Source organism: Ostrea edulis, chromosome 7, assembly GCF_947568905.1.
Source record: "Ostrea edulis chromosome 7, xbOstEdul1.1, whole genome shotgun sequence".
Lineage (NCBI taxonomy): Eukaryota > Metazoa > Mollusca > Bivalvia > Ostreida > Ostreidae > Ostrea > Ostrea edulis.
This window is the reverse complement of record NC_079170.1, coordinates 83,676,497-83,697,695: the sequence shown is the minus strand read 5'-3', so window position 1 is coordinate 83,697,695 and position 21,199 is coordinate 83,676,497. Positions and strand designations below refer to the sequence as shown.

General features: G+C 35.7%; 1 protein-coding gene across 2 annotated transcripts; it reads left to right on the top strand.

The window, feature by feature from the left end:
* The first annotated feature begins 48 nt into the window (after positions 1-48).
* LOC125654102 (glutamine amidotransferase-like class 1 domain-containing protein 1) lies at positions 49-20,342 on the top strand. 2 transcript variants are annotated; one of them, XM_056142764.1, is made up of 9 exons: positions 49-181; positions 721-797; positions 2,642-2,747; positions 3,392-3,499; positions 5,287-5,384; positions 5,837-5,930; positions 10,866-10,977; positions 11,233-11,262; positions 18,419-20,342. In XM_056142764.1, the coding sequence occupies exons 1-9, from the start codon at positions 130-132 to the stop codon at positions 18,438-18,440; spliced, it is 699 nt and encodes a 232-aa protein (XP_055998739.1). In that variant the 5' UTR covers positions 49-129; the 3' UTR covers positions 18,441-20,342. The 2 variants fall into 2 exon arrangements, 1 of the variants encoding a protein (XP_055998739.1); XR_008796399.1 differs by having other exon boundaries at positions 50-181; positions 11,233-11,322.
* The last annotated feature ends 857 nt before the right edge of the window (positions 20,343-21,199 follow it).

The following is a 21,199-nucleotide window of genomic DNA, read 5'->3' as shown; positions in this document are numbered from 1 at the left end:
TAGGCTTTTAATATTTCATTTCATAATAATCAGAGTAGAATTCTTGAAACACTTTATGAAACCTGAATGTTTGGATGATTTTTCTCTGAATTTTGACATCGGGCTCGGAGAACAGGTTTAGATATAAAGATGTCTGCGCCCAGATTACACTGTTTGATGGTGTTAAGTTCAGCCGTTGAAGGTAATTATAGAAAAAATAAGAATCAAATCTGGACTAAACCTCTATTATGGACATGATGCCATGCCCTTTCCCCCATCACCATCGGATTTTGATTTCAATATGAATGGTTAAGTGAAAATTATCTTTAAAAGTGGGCGTGTCTGATTTAAATTTTCTTTGTTGATAAGGAGTCTGCATGTATACATCAAGAGATAAATTCCGGTTTAATGAACATTTACCTATAAACTGTTGTACCTGGCTGTGAATTCTTGATGAGTATAATTTCCTCATTGTGTCTACAGTTCCTCAAGTTCAGGATTAATTTTCTAATAGGGCAGACTGACTCCTTCATCAGTTTGTAATGGGGAGTATTGATTATATATGATTTAGAACAGTAGTTTATATACTGCTGAGCATTTATTATAAGATTTAGAACAGTATAGTTGATATATATATATATTAATTGTAAGATTTAGAATCACGCAGTTGACACTGGGGAATATTAGTTAATTAAGAAGAGTACAGTAGTTGAGTGGAAACTTGGTTGTTGTTTTTTCCAGGTGTTACAGCCCATTCCTTTATTCAGGCATATACCCTCGCAAGTTCAAATTTCTCCATACAGTTATCTTCACCTCATGTAAGTAGAAAATTGTAAACGCGTAAAATAAAAAATGTAAATGTGTGACATGTAAGTAAAAAATTGTAAACACGTGAATAGAAAATTGTAAATGTGTAACATGTACATGTATAGAAAATTGAAAATGTGCATTGTGCCAGTTATAGATAAATTGTAATTGTGCAACATTTATGTATTACTATTATAGAGTCTGTATAGTCAGTCTGTGATGTACTGCTTACCGCAGATCCACAATGAAAATTATAGTTTATGTGACTTATTGTGCAATCGAACATTGTTACCAGTATATTTAATCATAATTATGTGTAGCATGTATTAGATATTGTATCTGATGAACATTAAAAAAAAAACTATCTTAGATCCCATTTTTATGAGCGAGATCAGCCTACTAAATGTGTGGAATCTTGGGTCCACTCTGCCAGCTGCCAGCTCCTCCAGCATACACAGCCTGAATGACATTGTCATCTTCAAATCATTTCAGAGAAATGAACAAAACACCAACACATCATGAGAATGCACATGGTGCATAGAAATGAATTCAATATTTAATCTCGTGATGTATGGTGTTCTGTTCATCAAACTCTTAAGTTTAGAAATTTAGATCCTTTAAGTAATTTCTTTTTTTTTTCTTATACCTTATTGAATACCATGTGGTATTCTAGACTCATGAGAATCTTAATCAGTGTTGGTTTTCAGTTTTGTCTTTGTATTTTCAAATAATCATATATAATCATATCTCTAATGTAAATTAATTTTAAATTACAGAATGTTTTCTAATATTATTATTTACAAAGTAATACTGCATGCTTAATCAGACATTGAATATCAGTATAACATATTCCAAAGCATGACCTGAACAAAACTGATTCTTGTTTCAGACTTTACAGTCGCAGTGTAATGATGGTGGCAGTTATATATATATCATGTTTTGTATTGATTTGATATTATATATATGTAGCGGTCAGTCGGGTTCGATCGCCGTTGGCCAGTTAGCTGATCAGTTGGTAGAGATTCAGGGGATCCAGGTTTGAATTCCGGTCTGGTCCGTTGCATTTTCTCTCTTCCTGTTACACATGTATGAGGGGTCAAGCAGGTTTGATTGCTGGTGGCCAGATTAAGCTCAATTAGTAGAGCACCTGACTAGAGATCCAGGGGGCCCGGGTTTATCAATTAATACCCAGTCTGGTCTGTTGTATTTTCTCCCTTCCTGTTACATTTGGTGCTGACGACCAGCCCCTCAAACTGAAAGGTGAAAATGTCTGCCTGAGGGGATAAAGATCATGGATTGATGTCTTCAAGATGTGAATACATTGGGGGGGGGGGGTGTGTGTTATGGTCAGGTGGGTTTGATTGCTAGTGGCCAGATAGCTCAGTTGATCGAGCATTTATCAAGATTCATATGCACATTATTCACCTTCATGAGGAAATTGCTATCATTTCAATCGATAAAGATATCTCGAAGGTAAAAACATTGGAAATGTAAATAATTATATAACTATATATGTATGCATTCAGAAATGTGATTAACTGTAAAAATATTGTATGTTTATAACAAAGGCAAATGACATACAAACAAAAACCTTTTTTAAAACTGTATAGTGATTATTCGTTTCGATAATAAATGCAGTATATGTTGTTGTTAGAATATGTATATCATTAGGTTTGTATAACCTTTTATTTTGAAAATATGCATGGATATATGAACTGAAAAAGAACTTCCTTGGAATCAATACAAGAAATCATTGCTATAAGAAAACATATATAGGTGTTCCTAAGAATTCCCTACAAATAAGTCAGAGTAAAAATACAGAATACGTTAAACTTTTTTTTGGTATTTGTTCCAGGGTAAGAATGTAGAATATGTCCAGCAAGATGACCACAACAGGCGGTGGTTTAACGAGTTCAGAAGCAAATCCTCGTCGAATCCAATTCCGTTTGAAACTGTTGACTGTGAGTCTCAAGATAAGCAGATTTTTACAGTCAAAGATAAAATATATTGTTACTCATTCCAAATGATCTATGTAATTTTTGAAAATAAGCAGTAAAGCAAGCACTGATTAGAACGTAAAGCAAGCACTGATTAGAACGTAAAGCAAGCACTGATTAGAATGGACTTTTGTAACAGTCTTGATTCTTTTTTCAATGTGACGATCGAGATTATCTTTTTTTAAAAATGCATATTGAAGTAACACAAAAATTAAATTTAAAATGAAAACTGTTGACATTTTTCGTTGAAGCAGCCAGATATTTAGCCCTTTTTGAGAACTGTTGACATTTTTCATTGAAGTGGCCAGATATTCAGCCCTTTTTGAGAACTGTTGACATTTTTCGTTGAAGCGGCCAGATATTCTGCCCTATTTTTTGAGAACTATTGACATTTTTCGTTGAAGCGGCCAGATATTCGGCCCTTTTTGAGAACTGTTGACATTTTTTATTGAAGTGGCCAGATATTCAGCCCTTTTTGAGAATTGTTGACATTTTTCGTTGAAGCAGCCAGATATTCCGCCCTTTTTGAGAATTGTTGACATTTTTCGTTGAAGCGACTAGATATTCACTCCTTTTTTAGAACTGCATGTTGACATTTTTCATTGAAGCGGCCAGATATTCAGCCCTTTTGATTCCGTCCTCCCCGGGGTCGGTTCATGATTTAGCAAACAACCCAGAACTCTGCCAGATCATCACGCATTTCATCAAAGAGAAAAGTAAGATACAGTACAATCCAACAGTATTCTTTTGAAAAATGAAATAGATACATCGTACAGCCAAAATGACCCATTTTTTCTCACTGTATATTTCAACCGTTAGATTTTCATTAAATTTTTCAGTTGACTTCCTGTCTTTAAACTGTACAATCCAACATTCTCTCAAAACCAACACACAAGTCTATTCTACTAGTTCATATCAAATTAAGCTTCTCTTTTCTACATTTCCTTTGTAATTTTGTACTTGCAAATATCTATGGATGAAAAACTGTATTAGTATTCCTTTTGTTGATTGTACATGTAAGACAGCAACAAAAAATCTTGATCTAAATTCTTTTGGTGAAATGGACCAAATCCCCACACCCAGGTGATACACGATGAGGTAGGGTTCACATGATTACTAAGGTACCACTATGCACTATTGGAAACATTTTCCTATGCCCCTTGACATCCCTCAAGAGCTATGCCCTGGTCCCATTTCATACCCCACCCCACCCCACCCCCAATCTGAAGACTTACTCAATAAGCATGCAGATAAAAATCTTTGGTCAGAGGATTGCTTACTTATATATTAAGTAATAAATCTGTAAGTATGTAGTGAAAGGTTCAACATCATTAGTAACTTTTCATAAAGGTTAGTCAAGACAGAGAAAATAGTAATGATATGTATGTGTTAGAGAGATGTCACAGGGAGAGATCGAGATGATGGGAGGAAGAGAAGGGCAGATACAGGCAATGTAAAAGAAGATACAGTAGAGAGAGAGAAGAGAGGAGTTAATAGGCAGAGATGAGAGAGGAGGGAAGATAAAGACAATGTAAAGGAGGCAGTAGAGAGAGAGAAGAGAGGAGTTAATAGGCAGAGATGAGAGGGGAGGGAAGATAAAGGCAATGTAAAGGAGGCAGTAGAGAGAGAGAAGAGAGGAGTTAATAGGCAGAGATGAGAGGGGAGGGAAGATAAAGGCAATGTAAAGGAGGCAGTAGAGAGAGAGAAGAGAGGAGTTAATAGGCAGAGATGAGAGAGGAGGGAAGATAAAGACAATGTAAAGGAGGCAGTAGAGAGAGAGAAGAGAGGAGTTAATAGGCAGAGATGAGAGGGGAGGGAAGATAAAGGCAATGTAAAGGAGGCAGTAGAGAGAGAGAAGAGAGGAGTTAATAGGCAGAGATGAGAGAGGAGGGAAGATAAAGACAATGTAAAGGAGGCAGTAGAGAGAGAGAAGAGAGGAGTTAATAGGCAGAGATGAGAGGGGAGGGAAGATAAAGGCAATGTAAAGGAGGCAGTAGAGAGAGAGAAGAGAGGAGTTAATAGGCAGAGATGAGAGGGGAGGGAAGATAAAGGCAATGTAAAGGAGGCAGTAGAGAGAGAGAAGAGAGGAGTTAATAGGCAGAGATGAGAGAGGAGGGAAGATAAAGGCAATGTAAAGGAGACAGTAGAGAGAAAGAGTAGGGAGAGAGAGAGGTCAAGGCAGGGGTGAGAGGGAAGGGCAGACAGAGGCAATGGAATACAAAGAAGGGTGGAAGGAGAGAGAGAGAGAGAGAGAGAGAGAGAGAGAGAGAGAGAGAGAGAGAGAGGAGAAGAGGGTGAGGGAGGACCTGGTAGGAGAAATGGCCCCCTGTCCACTCCCCCTGGTATCAGGATCTATAACTAATCATTATTGTATATCATTTATCAAATAACTGTTTTGTTTTTTAATATTTGGGCATTTTGTTGATATTGTGTGAACATTTACCAAACACCAATATTTCATAGTAAATGTCAATGATATATAGATAAAAGTGTGTTCTTGCAGAGCCAATATGCGCTATAGGAATGGGAGTTGCGGCCCTTTGCTGTGCAAAGTCATCAGATGGAAAACACTGGGGACTCCAAGACTACAGTTTGACAGGGGTAAGTACCAGACTACAGTTTGACAGGGGTAAGTACCAGACTACAGTTTGACAGGGGTAAGTAAGTTTGACAGGGGTAAGTACCAGACTACAGTTTTACAGCGGTAAGTAACAGACTATAGTTTAACAGGGGTAAGTACCAGACAACAGTTTGACAAAAATAAATACCAGACTAGTTTGATAGGGGTAAGTACCAGACTACAGTTTGACAGCAGTAAGTACCAGTGGTGTAACAATGTACCAGTATTCCGCAATTCACCAAGAAAAATGTACTCAAATAATTATACTCAATACTACTTAAGTTTCATTTTTTATATGTTATAGACCTGTTTATATGTTATATACCTGTTTATATGTTTATATGTTATATACCTGTTTATATGTTTATATGTTATATACCTGTTTATATGTTATGGCTATTGAACTTTAATGGGTTTTTTTTTAATCCTTCAGCCCTCTGTGTATGAACTGGCCAGAAATCAGGATTTCACATCTCTACCTGTAATTATTGAAGATTTTATCAAAGATCATGGTGGAAAATACAACAGTAAGTCTATCTAACACACTCACACCTGTACACCATCACACCTGTACACCATCACACCTGTACACAATCACACCTGTACACAATCACACCTCTACACAATCAGAGATATACACAATCACACCTGTACACACTCCTACCTGTACACACTCACACATATACACAATCACACCTGTACACACTCACACTCATACACACCCACACCTGTATACACTCACACCTGTACACACTCACACCTGTACACCATCACACCTGTACACACTCAAACCTGTACACACTCGCACCTGTACACACTCACACCTATACACAATCACCTGTACACACTCACACCTGTACATACTCACACCTGCACACACTACTCACACCTGTACACACTACTCACACCTGTACACATTCAAACTTGTACACCATCACACCTGTACACTATCACACCTGTACACAATCACACCTGTACACAATCACACCTGTACTCAATCACACATGTAAACATTTGCTCCTGTACAATCACACCTCTACATACTCACACCTGTACACAATCACACCTGTACACAATCACACCTGTACACACTCACACCTGTATACACTCACACCTGTACACACTCAAAGCTGTACACATTCACACCTGTACACCATCACACTTGTACATACTCACACCTGTACACACCCACCTGTACACACTCACACATGTAAACATTTGCTCCTGTACAATCACACCTGTGTACACTCACACCTCTACACAATCACACCTCTACACAATCACACCTGTACACACACACACACCTGTACATACTCACACCTGTACACAATCACACCTCTACACAATCAGAGATATACACAATCACACCTCTACACAATCATACCTCTACACACTCACATATGTACACACACACACACACATGTACAGACTCACACCTGTATACTCACCTGCACACACTCACACATGTACACAATCACACCTGCACACACTCACACATGTAAACATTTGCTCCTGTACAATCACACCTGTGCACACTCACACCTCTACACAATCACACCTATACACAATCACACCTCTACACAATCACACCTGTACACACACACACCTGTACATACTCACACCTGTACACAATCACACCTCTACACACTCACACCTCTACACAATCATACCTCTACACACTCACATATGTACACACACACACACACATGTACAGACTCACACCTGTACACTCACCTGCACACACTCACACATGTACACAATCACACCTGCACACACTCACACATGTAAACATTTGCTCCTGTACAATCACACCTGTGCACACTTACACCTCTACACAATCACACCTCTACACAATCACACCTCTACACAATCACACCTGTACACACACACACCTGTACATACTCACACCTGTACACAATCACACCTCTACACACTCACACCTCTACACAATCACACCTCTACACACTCACACATGTACACACACACCTGTACACAATCACACCTGTACACAATCACACCTGTACACAATCACATATGTACACAATCACACCTGTACACAATCACACCTGTACACAATCACACATGTATACACTCACACCTGTACACACTTGCACCTGTACACTCTCACCTGTACACACATGTACACAATCACACCTGTACATACTCACAGATGTACACAATCACACCTGTACACATTCACACATGTAAACATTCGCTCCTGTCCCCTTACACCTGTACACCATCACACTGTACACACTCAAACCTGTACACACTCCTACCTGTACACACTCACACCTGTACACACTCACACCTGTACACAATCACACATGTACACACCCACACCTGTACACACTCACACCTGTACACACTCACACCTGTACACAATCACACATGTACACACCCACACCTGTACACACTCACACCTGTACACAATCACACCTGTACATAATCACACCTGTACATAATCACACCTGTACACAATCACACCTGTACATAATCACACCTGTACATAATCACACCTGTACACACTCACACCTGTACACAATCACACCTGTACATACTCACACCTGTACACACTCACACCTATACACTCTCGTTGTATTACTGAAACATGTAAATACTCATTTGTCAAATATACACACTCATACATAAACTGATAACTGAAACAGATTAGGATGCATATGTAAAACAAGCATATTTTTGTTATTTAAATTAGTAATTCATTTTATCACACAACAGTACTGTTTCCGGGTTCATATCCCAGGTTTGGAAAAACGATATAAACTTGTTGCACAGGTTAATAACTATGCAAATCATATAGGTCAATCCCATGGATTCATGCCCCACATAAACAAAACAACGTGACATCCTTTTAATTTGTGATTATTTTTATATACTTAGTGCTCTTACATACAGATCTTACAGTGCTGTTAACAAAACAAAAACAAAAAACAAAAAAACAAAAAAAAACCTGCTGTTTGATATTATGCCTATGTCCTTTTTATGTATTTAATTATTCCTAAGGGTTGTTTTAAATTGCTTCATATGTTATTAGGGTAATCATATCATATCGCTATATATTAATAATAATATTTATGCATTTTAATTCTGACACTATGAATATTTTATTCACATGTATGTGCACATCGATTTTATATTATCTTTTCTTTCACATTTGTAAAGCGCTTTAGAGAACTAATGTTGATAGGGCGCTATATAAATCTTTTAATTACAATTACAATCCTTTGAAGTAGGTGACTCTGTTGAAAATGACAGTAAAGAACATACAATTGTAACCAAATTTGTTCCAAGAGGAGTTTGTATTTTTATGACGTGAAGATAAGCGGCATTGACTTTGAAGCAGAAATTTCAAACGACAGGCTAAGTTTAATTCCCCAAACTGAGATAGAACAGATGACGTTAAACAATAACAACGTGAAAAACTTAAAATTACGCATGTTGACAGAGATACAATATTGTCAAATTTCTAGTTTTACTACAAACGCTATTCAAGTCTATCATAATTATTCCAGTTCCATTTGTTGTAATACAATGACATCACTTATATTAAGATGAATTTCAATTTATCCATCACGTTGACATGTTTATCTTTAGATCTTATTTCTTATGCTCAAGGACATTTTTCAGATGTGCATTGAGGCTAGGCTGACCTTGAAATAAAAACAATCACATGAAATGGAAAGTAACTAAAATATGCATTTATTGATAGTTGTGTGATAAATAGAATCTTACACTCGCGCTTACTGCATATTAAGAAAATTTAAAATTATTTCCGTTTTTAAATATTTCTCTCACTAAGGCTCGGAAAATATTAAAACCGGCAACTTATTTCATAAATTTTATATGCCATAAGCACTCGTTCAAGATCCTCTATGTAATATTCAATTCTGATGTGGCAAACTTAATACATGTATTTTCTTATTTTTTCTTCTTCTTTTTTTTTTTTGCTGAGCTTCTTTTTCAGGTAGTGATACATGTACTGAACTTCTTTTTCAGGTAGTGATACGTACTGAACTTCTTTTTCAGGTAGTGATACGTACTGAACTTCTTTTCAGGTAGTGATACGTACTGAACTTCTTTTTCAGGTAGTGATACGTACTGAACTTCTTTTTCAGGTAGTGATACGTACTGAACTTTTTTTCAGGTAGTGATACGTACTGAACTTCTTTTCAGGTAGTGATACGTACTGAACTCTTTTTAGCTCATCTGAGCCTTTGTCCGTTGTCATTGTCGTCGTCATAAACTTTTCACATTTTCATCTTCTTCAGAACCAACGGGTCAATTTCAACCAAACTTGGCACAGAACATCCTTTGGTGACGGGGATTCAAGTTTGTTCAAATGAAGGGTCATGCCCCTTTCAAAGGGGAGATAATCACAAAAATGCTCTTGGCCAGAAGAACTGATATTCATATGAAAGCTTCGGGACACACAATGTACTACAAATTCAAGTTTGTTAAAACCATGATGCTCAGGTGTAGGATGCGGCCACAGTAGGGGATAAAAGATTTACATTTAAATATATAGGGGAAATCTTTTAAAATCTTCTCAAGAACCACTGGGCCAGGAAAGTACAAATTTACATGAAAGCTTCCTGCCAGTACAGATTCAAGTTTGTTAAATATCATGGTTCCTGGGGGTAGGATGGGGCCACAATAGGGGATCAAAGTTTACATATAATTATATAAGGGAGATCTTTTAAAATCTTCTTCTCAAGAACAACTGAACCAGAAAAGTTTATATGAACATGACAGCTTCCTGACATAGTGCAGATTCAAGTTTGTTAAAGCCATGGCCCCAGGGGGTACATGTAGGATGGGGCTACAATAGGGGATCAAAGTTTTACACGGCAATATATAAGGAAAATCTTTAAAAATCTTCTTCTCAAGAATCATTTGGCCAGAGAAGTTTACATTTATATGAAGACTTTGTGATATAGTGCAGATTCAAGTTTGTTAACATCATTGCTCCAAGGGGTAGGGTGGGGCCACAATAGGGAATCAAAGCTTTGCATACAAATATGTAGTGAAAATCTTTAAAGATCTTCTCAAGAACCACTGGGTTAGAAAAGTTTACCTTTACATGAAAGCTTTCTGACATAGTACAGATTCAAGTTTGTAAAATGTGTACACCCCAACCTAACACCCCATCCCTTCCTGGGGCCACAATTCGGATCAAAGTTTTACATGCGAATATGTATAGAGAAAATCTTTAAATATGGGCCAAGGTGACTCAGGTGAGGGATGTGGCCCTTGGGCCTCTTGCTCAGGTTGTGATATATACTGAACTCTTTTTCAGGTTGTGATATGTACTGAACTCTTTTTCAGGTTGTGATATGTACTGAACTCTTTTTCAGGTTGTGATATGTACTGAACTCTTTTTCGAGTAGTGATACGTACTGAACTCTTTTTCAGGTAGTGATACATTCTTAACCCTTTTTCAGGTAGTGATATGGATGCAGTACATGTGATCATTGACAGACATTTAATAACGGGACAGAATGTGCAGTCCACACTCATGGCAGTACAGAATTTAACTCTAATGTGTGCTCAGAAGTAGGTACAAACTGACGTCACCCTGCTTGTAGCTACCCCACACCATCTGCTGCTAAAAACTTTTATCCACCCATACCATTTATTTTACTGATATTTTTATTTTGCCATTCATTATTGAAAATTTCTTTGATGATTATACTAAAATTGGTTTTTAGTAACCAAAGTTGAATGTTGTTGGAAATTAAAATGTACCATTGTATATACATTTTGTGGTCTCAGTCGTATTATTATCATTTTTGTTTGTTTGTTTTGTAGTAAGCATTCAGTAGTCAACAGAGACATTAGGTAAACTCTGTAAGGAGTACTAGTAGCATGGTTATTTTACATCAGCTGTGTACATACCCAGTGAGTAGCTTCGATCAGTTGCTAGTATATAGATAATCATAGTGATAATCAACCTTATATAGACACACAGCGCATGCATTCTCCTGCCATTCCTCCTTGTATTTTATCATGACCACATAATATGCATCCACTTCTGAAATTATATGAGTGCATTTGTGTATTAATGAATTTAGCTGAATATGTTCACATCATTGTGGCTTAGTGATTATATAGCTGGAAAGTATTTTTTTTTTAAATGTGAATCGATTTGAATTCCATGTATGTAAATATACACATACATTGATTCGTTAAAAGTTTGAGAAGTATGCTTGCCTGAAATGTTTGTAGTTCATTCCTTCATGTATTTTCGAAACTGAAGTTTACTGTAAACGTATTATATTTGGCGGAAATCGTTTTTTCAACAAGTTAGCGTAGATTTGATTTAGCGCATTCCTGAATTACTTTCAACATCTAGATTTACGGATGGCATTTAGCGACGTACTTGATTTAGCGGAAGCTGCGTTCTGCCAAAGGCGCTAAATAGAATACACAGCCAAATGTAATACATTTACAGTATTTCTTATATTTACATTCTCTTTATTTCTGTCAGAATTCCTAGTCATTGAAATTAACCTGCTGTTTTTATCTGCATTCATACATGTATTGTTTACAGCTTCAAAGCGTTCATGAGAAAATGACTATCATTACCATTTGTAGATACCTTTATAACAATGAAATGCTTTCTTTGTTGTTTCATTGGGTGATGAAGGTAGCTAGCATTGCAGAAAAAAAATATAACCCGGGTAAGCAGGTTATGAACTTTTTTCTGCAATGATTGCTACTTTCATCACCAGATAAAACAACAAAGTTATGCTGATCATGAATTTTTCTGCAATACTAGCTACCTTCATTATCCAATAAAGCAACAATAAAAGAGTTAGACTTTTTATTGTTTATATTTATATTTCTCTGTATTTTGTTAAAATATGGACAAAATTTAAGTACTGAAATATCATACCATTGCCTATTTTGTTTCTTGAAACGGAACAGCCAATCTAACTTTTGACCTTGACGACACTCCATATTTGGTAATGATGACATGGACAGATGGTAATAAAAACTGGATGGAACTGTCTAGTTTGAAACAAACATGTATTCATTTTGAATGATAAAAGCAATAAATCAAAAGAAATATAAAAGAAAAAAATAATGAATGTAAATATTATAGGTAAAAACATTGGTAATGTAAATATAATTCACATAATAAAAAACATATATATAACATACATAAATCCACAAGTCATTGAATTCATGTGATGCACGATATCTAACTGGTTTAATCTGGTTTTATTTATTCATTTTCATTATTTTTCTTTGTACTTTGTTTTCCTATTTGCGTTTTGTCTTTGTTAGTTTATAATTTTTATTGGAGGGGGGGGGGGGGGGGTATCAACATGTCTCAATCTTTAGAATAAGCTAAACACATGTGAAACCTACTGTCCAAAGCTAAACACGGAAATCACCCCAACCCAACAGTGTGTCGCCATGGCAATTCACATACAGCACTTCTTCGCAGTGGCAATTCATAAACATCACTTCTTCATGACAATATTTTGGGTAAGAGTGCATTTCTACACCACGCAAAGGGTCTGTTTATGAAAAGATGAACTTGTAAACAGTTTCCGTCAACAATTGCGTTTAGTTCGTGATGTAAACCCGGCCATCAGCGAATCTAATATTTATAGGTTATAGACTTTGTATGGGAAAATATGACGACCGAGTTTTTTGGCGCGTAGACGGACCGAGTTTGTCCGTCTGTGACCAAAAACGAGGTGTCATATTTCCCCATACAAAATCTATAACTTTTTATCATATACTTTCAATTTCATATAGAAACTAACAATAATTCTATTTTAAACAATTTCTTTATTGGTTTAACTGAGTAAAAGATGAAAAGTCGAACAATTTTAAAACGACGTACTATATTTAATAGTAATTTACTTGTGTATTGATTGTGACGTACGTAATGTTTGCGGACCGGAATGTTGGTGTGATATATGCCCACAAAAAAAGAGAAGAGATGAAATTGAAAGTATATAATGAGTAGAAATATTTACTAAATCTACATGCATATGATTTGCAAGAAGAGATTAATTGACTTGCATGCATCTCTCTCTCTCTCTCTCTCTCTCTCTCTCTCTCTCTCTCGTCTCCTTTTTGGAAGTAAGATATTTTTTAAAAAAAAAAAAAAACCCACTTTGTAGAAATATTTTGACCGTCTTACCGGTTACCGGTCTTCTTCAGTCGTGTTTATTTCTCATAGCAACGTAACACACGACTACATACACGAAGGTACTATGACGTCACAGAAGGTATTATAAACGTCAAAGATGATATTGCGCGAAAAACATTTGAGAAAGGTAACAGTCTAATAATAGAATGAACAATACTCACCCGACCTCGTGGATACATCCTAAAATATGACTATGCGTACAATTAGATATTTGGTATTATAGTAATGTTTGTTCACACAGCAGTCAACTACTAAGTGAAAACAAACAAGAAATATTACAGTAAGCAGGTAATCGTAAATACACATGTACATCAATGTTGTTATTATAAATTTATTGCATGATAGTGAGGGAGATATGAAGATTTATTCACCCAAGAAAAATCATTCCCCGAGGGCAACGCCCGAGGGGAAATCATCAATATGATTTTTCTTGGGTGAATAAATCTTCATATCTCCCGATCATTCATTCAATAAATTGTTTATTATACCGAAACAAAGCAAGACTACAAAAATGTATTTGAAATTGGAGTCCGCTCATCTATATGTCTGAGATCACCCTAACGGTAAAACCGCGCCGTCAACGTATTACGGTAGAAGATACAAACAACGAAATACAGTGAAATGATAACCAGTTTTTGTATTTCCATTTTCCTTGAATGTAGATTAACTTCCTTGGGTTTTCTGTATCAACTAAAACCATGCATTCAACTGTGTATCAGAGACCCGCATAGTTTGTGCCTTACAAACTATGAAAGTAGAATGACTCGGACTTATTGTGACGTCACAATACACTTCGTCTACCTTGACGTTAAATTTATGGAAAATGCACGAGGCTGCCCAAGGGGTAAATATTTATAGGTTATAGACTTTGTATGGGAAAATATGACGACCGAGTTTTTTGGCGCGTAGACGGACCGAGCTTGCGAGGTCCGTTCGCGACAAAAAACGAGGTCGTCCTATTTCCCATACAAAGTCTATAACCTTTTTACTATATACTTTCAATTTCATTTAGAAACTAACAATAATTTTATTTTTAACAATAACTTTATCGGTTTAACTGAGTAAAAGATGAAAAACACGAAAAATTTGAAAATTAACGGCGTAGAAATTTGATTGTGACGTAATGTTTGCGGGCCGGAATGTTTGCGGGCATATATCGTGTGATATATGCCCGCAAACTTTTAAAGAAAAAAGAAGAGATGAAATTGAAAGTATATAATAAGATAGGGAAATATGATGTTTGAGAGGGAGATATGAAGTTTTGTTATCCCTGGCATGTGACCGTCTAGACCAATCAGATTACGCGTTGCATAGAATTCTCATACTGAGGTATAATAAAATCAGTTATTATAACACGTTCTTTGCACACAGGTCTTACAAAACATTAATTAATATGTCTTATGGCGTGACCATTTTGAGGGCGAAGCAATTGGCATTAGTAGAGATCCATAACAGGAGAAAAATGATCCCGAAATATTAGCACCTAACGTGTGAGGACAGAGCTCAATCAAAGTATTTTAACTTTAGACATTTTTGATACGCCAATTCATCGAACTCGGGAAACTCTATGCAACTGATGTAAACAGCACATTATGACGTCATATTCAGCGTCGGTATTTAGCAAATACACAAACATTGGAGACATTACCTACTATCGCGCTAATCGTGTGATTATATATACGATTAAGAAAATAAGATTTACATGCTTTTACGGATTTTATATAACATCTCAGAACGACGTGAACGTGGGTATACGAGATTCAAAATGGAGAAATGCAAGTCAACGCGTTAGTATTCGAATCGACGCCATTGGGACCATACTTTTCAAGTTCCATAGATATGGTTTAATATTTCATTATTTTCCTATATTTTACTTTTAAACATGTATATACGTGTTACTTATAAGGAGAGCTCCGCTCTCACGGCCCTTCGTTTCATCACTACAACCCGACCTCAATATGACAATAAATTAATTTAGATAGGACATTCTCATGATTCTAATAAAAATGACTACCGGAAGACTTGGTAAAACATAAACTCTGATTTTTTTTTTTAAATAAATGAATAACAAAAACCTCATACTTCGAATCTAATTTAACCACCCCTATAGGTGAACAGGATCGTGGCACATGTCTATATCTTTCATCATATGCATATGGGAAAAGAGTACCAATTCATTTCCCATAGACCTCAATGCTAAACTTTGGCCCTCTCACTAATTAACTATATCGATTTTAAACAAATGACTGCAAACATTTCAAAGTTCATTCCAAGTGCTGATAAAAAATGACAAAAAATATATAGGGTCCCGTGCCTTTTATAGGCCATATTTGTACTTTTTTTTTTATACAACACATGGCAATCTGTAGTAAATTACACACTTCGTTTTAAGCACACCTCTACCATGTTCATTTCCTCAGTCATTTCTCGATTTTGTGCGATAATTTTTCATCCTAACAATTAATTTGAACCTCTATAATATTTTTTTCAATTCCAAATAATTTCACTCTTGATATTAGCCAATCACGCAACACCTAGACATTTATACCTCCGCTCAATCTTGGGTAAACTGCGTCCGGGTTACGCATATGGGGGTTTGGTACTCTCATTCCATATGCGATGTCCGACCTCTAAAGCATTTGTTTGACTCCGAGTTTCTTAAAAAATCATAAAAGAAAAATCCGGACAGAAACGGTTGTTAGAATCGGTCATTCATGTAACCGTTTGTATGATTCAGAGTGCAAGTTTAAGAAAAGCGAATAGCGCATCACCGTATAAAACGGATAAGATACGATCATGGTTTGTAAATCACCACTTGCTAAGATTTTCGAGTGTCCACTATTTTTACTCGGTATTTTTCAAATGCACTAGCTTTTTGCGAGTATTCGCTAATTTTGAGCCCTGAGATAGATAGATAGATAACTTCCTACTGTTTTGCATTCACAATGCATATAGAAGATGAGGGGTCCCTAATATAAATCAGTCTATTGTCCCCTTGTTCGTCTTACTTCTAAGATAACAAACAGTGATCAATCTCATAACTCCTATATAAAACAGATACAAAATAAAGATTAAGGAAAACACGGACCTCTGGGCATACCAAAGTGTGCCTAGGAGGAGTAAGCATCCCCTGTTGACCGGACACACCCGCCGTGAGTCCTATAAATGATACACGATTATCATTAGTTAAACGAAGTAATCCATAGTCAAGATAAGTGTTGCAAAGAACGGCCTAGCAATCGGTATGAAACACGTCAGACAGCATTTGACCCAATGATAGGTTGTATTGACTAACTAGATCTTTATAACGACCATAGAATTTTGCGAAATGCTAACTTTAAACGAGATTGTTGAAATTCCTGCACCATTAACTTGTTTGTCAGTAGCCTGCCTCGATTTAGAATTTATCATATGCAGAACAAGCTCTTGTGTATCGAATCAATTGAGAGATATAAACACCATATGCATGTGATGATGGAATATTGCTACATAAATATGGGAAGTTGACGATGGAGAGAAGCTGAAATCATCCCGTTTGCCATACAGTTGAGTTGTCAGTTTGCTGTTAATATCTACTTTCAATAAAATATCTAAGTATGAAGCAGAAGTGGACGACTCTGTGGTGTCTTTATTTCGAGTTCACAGGGATATAATATCGAATCGACATATATATGGATGAAAATGTTCATTGTTAATAGATAAATCGTCGTCGATATATATCTAAATGTGGTATTGAATATAAATTTACGACCAAAAGATGAATGTGAGTAACACGGAAATAAAACGAGGTGTAAAGATTATTACATAATCACATTACAGCAAATTTCATCTTTGGAAAAAGTACAATTACTGGTATATTACCAACAACAAAAAAGACACTTGTTGTTAGATAGCTCGAGAGCACAGGTGAAGGTCACAATAGGGCTTATGATTTACGTTCACAAAGAGCGATGACCTGGGATTGTGTTCGACTGAAATGTTTACATAACTTCAATGTAATTCCAAGCATTCACATCTATAATTGTGTTGTTCACTAAACATTGGTAAGGTTGATACAATGTGATACATTAACTCTGGGTATTTCACTAAACATTGATAAGGTTGATATAATGTGAGACATCAAGACTCGGTGTCATACTAGACATTGATAAGGTTGATGCAATGGGATATATTAAAACTAGGTATTTCATTAAACATTGATCGGGTTGATATAATGCGATACATTGAGACTAGATATTTCACTAAACATTGATGAGGTCAATATAATGCGATACACTATGATTCAGCATTTCACTAAACATTGATCAGGTAATTGATATAATGCGATACATTAAGACTAGGTATTTCACCATGTGATACATTAAGACTCAATATTTCACTAAACATTAATAAGGTTGATATAATGTGATACATTTCGACGCGGTATTTCACTAAACATTGATAAGGTTGATATAATGTGATACATTAAAACTCGATATTTCACTAAACATTGATGAAGTTGATACAATGTGAATTTCGTTATGCAGGGTCCTTTTGTTATTCTAGCTGGATGCGCTTGTTCTTCATTTGCTTGCTAGTGTCCGAGTTGTACCGTGGTTTATAATTCCTGCATCTTCTTGTAGTTGCCTTGCTCGTGACGTGGATCATATTTTGAGATTCATTTGATTGTGAAATACATGTATATTGATTTCATATGAAATTTCAGGGTATTTGATTAGTTATAAATTAATTCAAAACATTTTCAAAAATCAATTTAAGAAAACTGTTATACATGAACTATTCTGAATATTTTGGTCATTACATAAATCGTTTCTTTTCTTACAGGTTCCCACTTTCTCCAGCTTAAGTCAAAACCAACCATTGTCATTATACATTGAAGTACCTATAAGTAGAAGGAACAATAATTTGAATATATGACATCATATTTAAAGAAATGGTATGCCATGGAATCTTTTATCAAGGGAAAGTCTCCATAACCTATATACAATAGCATTCTATATATACGATTAAGCATGTTTTGATTTTTCTTTATCATTGGAATTTTCTTTTGTTTTTCATAGCATATATTTTCAGTTTCCAAGATGTCAGATAGAGGGATATAATATTGTTATCTAGTTTTCATAATAAATGACTAAGTTTTAAGCGGAAACTGGTAGAGAGACATCACAAAATTAAAAGAAAACAAACATTAAAATTATCGATTAAAAAACGAATTCATGGTATATAAACATGATCATTAGATGGTCCAATTTCCAGACGATCTGTCCCTTCCACAGGACAAACGGAAAAGTCTTACGTGGATAGAATATGCACAAAAAGCTACCACAAAATCTGTTTTAAGGAGCGAATTAGCACGTCCTGTGCGTCCACTGGGATAATACACAACGCACAAAGAGATAATGGGTGACGTTTCATTCTCAAAGGAGGACGAGTTGATTAACGATGATAATCGGTGCAAAAATTAACTCGTACCCGGCGAGATTCCCTAGCAAGCACTGTGACAAAAACATGGAGTCAAAAAGACAAAACGTGGACTGTTTGTTTGTTTTTAAGTCACGTATAGAATTTTCACTTATATTGAGACGTCACCAGTTGTACATAGATGAAATATCATAAATGTAGACCTGCATATTGTATGTGTACCCAGAATACTTGTCACGACACCAAACATATGTAACCGGAACCAGTATAAGAGGGGTAATAACTCAAGTGATTGAATGACCAAAAACTCTGTACATTGCCTCTACTAAAATGTTCAACCCAGGTACGGTTGGTTGTATGTAAAACTTATACGGTACCAATTTTGATGCACCAGATGCGCATTTCGACAAATAATGTCTCTTCAGTGATGCTCAACCGAAATGTTTGAAATCCGAAATAACTATGAAGTTTTAGATCTAAATATAGCCAAAAACAGCGTGCCAAACAAGTGGAGCCAAATTTGTCCAAGGATAAGAGCTATGCATGAGGGAGAAAATCCTTAATTTTGTAATGAATTTCTAAATTTTATAACAGCAATTAAATATACATCCGTATTTTCAAGCTAGTAACGAAGTACTTAGCTACTGGGCTGTAGAGACCCTCGGGACTAACAGTCCACCAGCAGAGGCCTCGACCCAGGAGTCATAATGTAAAACTTATACGGTACCAATTTTGATGCACCAGATGCGCATTTCGACAAATAATGTCTCTTCAGTGATGCTCAACCGAAATGTTTGAAATCCGAAATAACTATGAAGTTTTAGAGCTAAATATAGCCAAAAACAGCGTGCCAAACAAGTGGAGCCAAATTCGTCCAAGGATAAGAGCTATGCATGAGGGAGATAATCCTTAATTTTGTAATGAATTTCTAAATTTTATAACAGCAATTAAATATACATCCGTATTTTCAAGCTAGTAACGAAGTACTTAGCTACTGGGCTGTAGAGACCCTCGGGGACTAACAGTCCACCAGCAGAGGCCTCGACCCAGAGGTCATAATGTAAAACTTATACGGTACCAATTTTGATGCACCAGATGCGCATTTCGACAAATAATGTCTCTTCAGTGATGCTCAACCGAAATGTTTGAAATCCGAAATAACTATGAAGTTTTAGATCTAAATATAGCCAAAAACAGCGTGCCAAACAAGTGGAGCCAAATTCGTCTAAGGATAAGAGCTATGCATGAGGGAGATAATCCTTAATTTTGTAATGAATTTCTAAATTTTATAACAGCAATTAAATATACATCCGTATTTTCAAGCTAGTATATTTTTAAAAGTTCCGATCTAGAATTTTTTCACTCATACGAATGTTGCAGGGGTGTTGGTTGTAAGATAGAAATAACCATCTCCTGGCTTAAGGTTCACATAATGCAGTCATTTATTGCATGATAAAAGGAATGATGACAATAACGATTACAATGTCCATTACAAAATGTCCATTACAAAATGGCCCTAAAAGACAAATAGTAACAATGAATATCAGTGATTTACAATCAATAAAGAGTACATTTCAACCTTAAGAGTTATCTCCCTTAATTCAAATGTAGTAAAATATACTTTACTCAAATATTTACAGTTGCATTACAAATAATGTAACACTATGAAATTCCATGTTTTAAATATAACAAAAGGTAATATTTATGGGACAAGGCCCAATGCATGCATACATCAAAATGCTGCCTGGATGCTTCTAATCTATTTATAACAAATATTTCATTACAGTACTATATACACTATAATACCTAATAGATATAATATAAGCATATACTGAGATGAAATAACTTTAAATTAGTATTTACTGTTCTTCATAATATTCAAACTTTCACTCTTCTCTCAAACAGTGATATTAGTTATACATACATATATGAAGATTAATGTTAATAAAATTAGTACTTACTGTCAGGTCTGGATTTGAAGGTCTAATAATGTCTTTGTCAAATTCAAAATACCAAATCAGCTCAATGATACTAAAACTGCTTAATTCAAAACTACAACCAACCTGACCAAAGTCTCGAGAAATTCTAACTGAATGTAAGAGGCCTAGGGCCACATCGCTCGCCTGAGTCACCTCGGTCCATATCAGAAGATTTTTCCATATATATTTACATGTAAAACCGTAG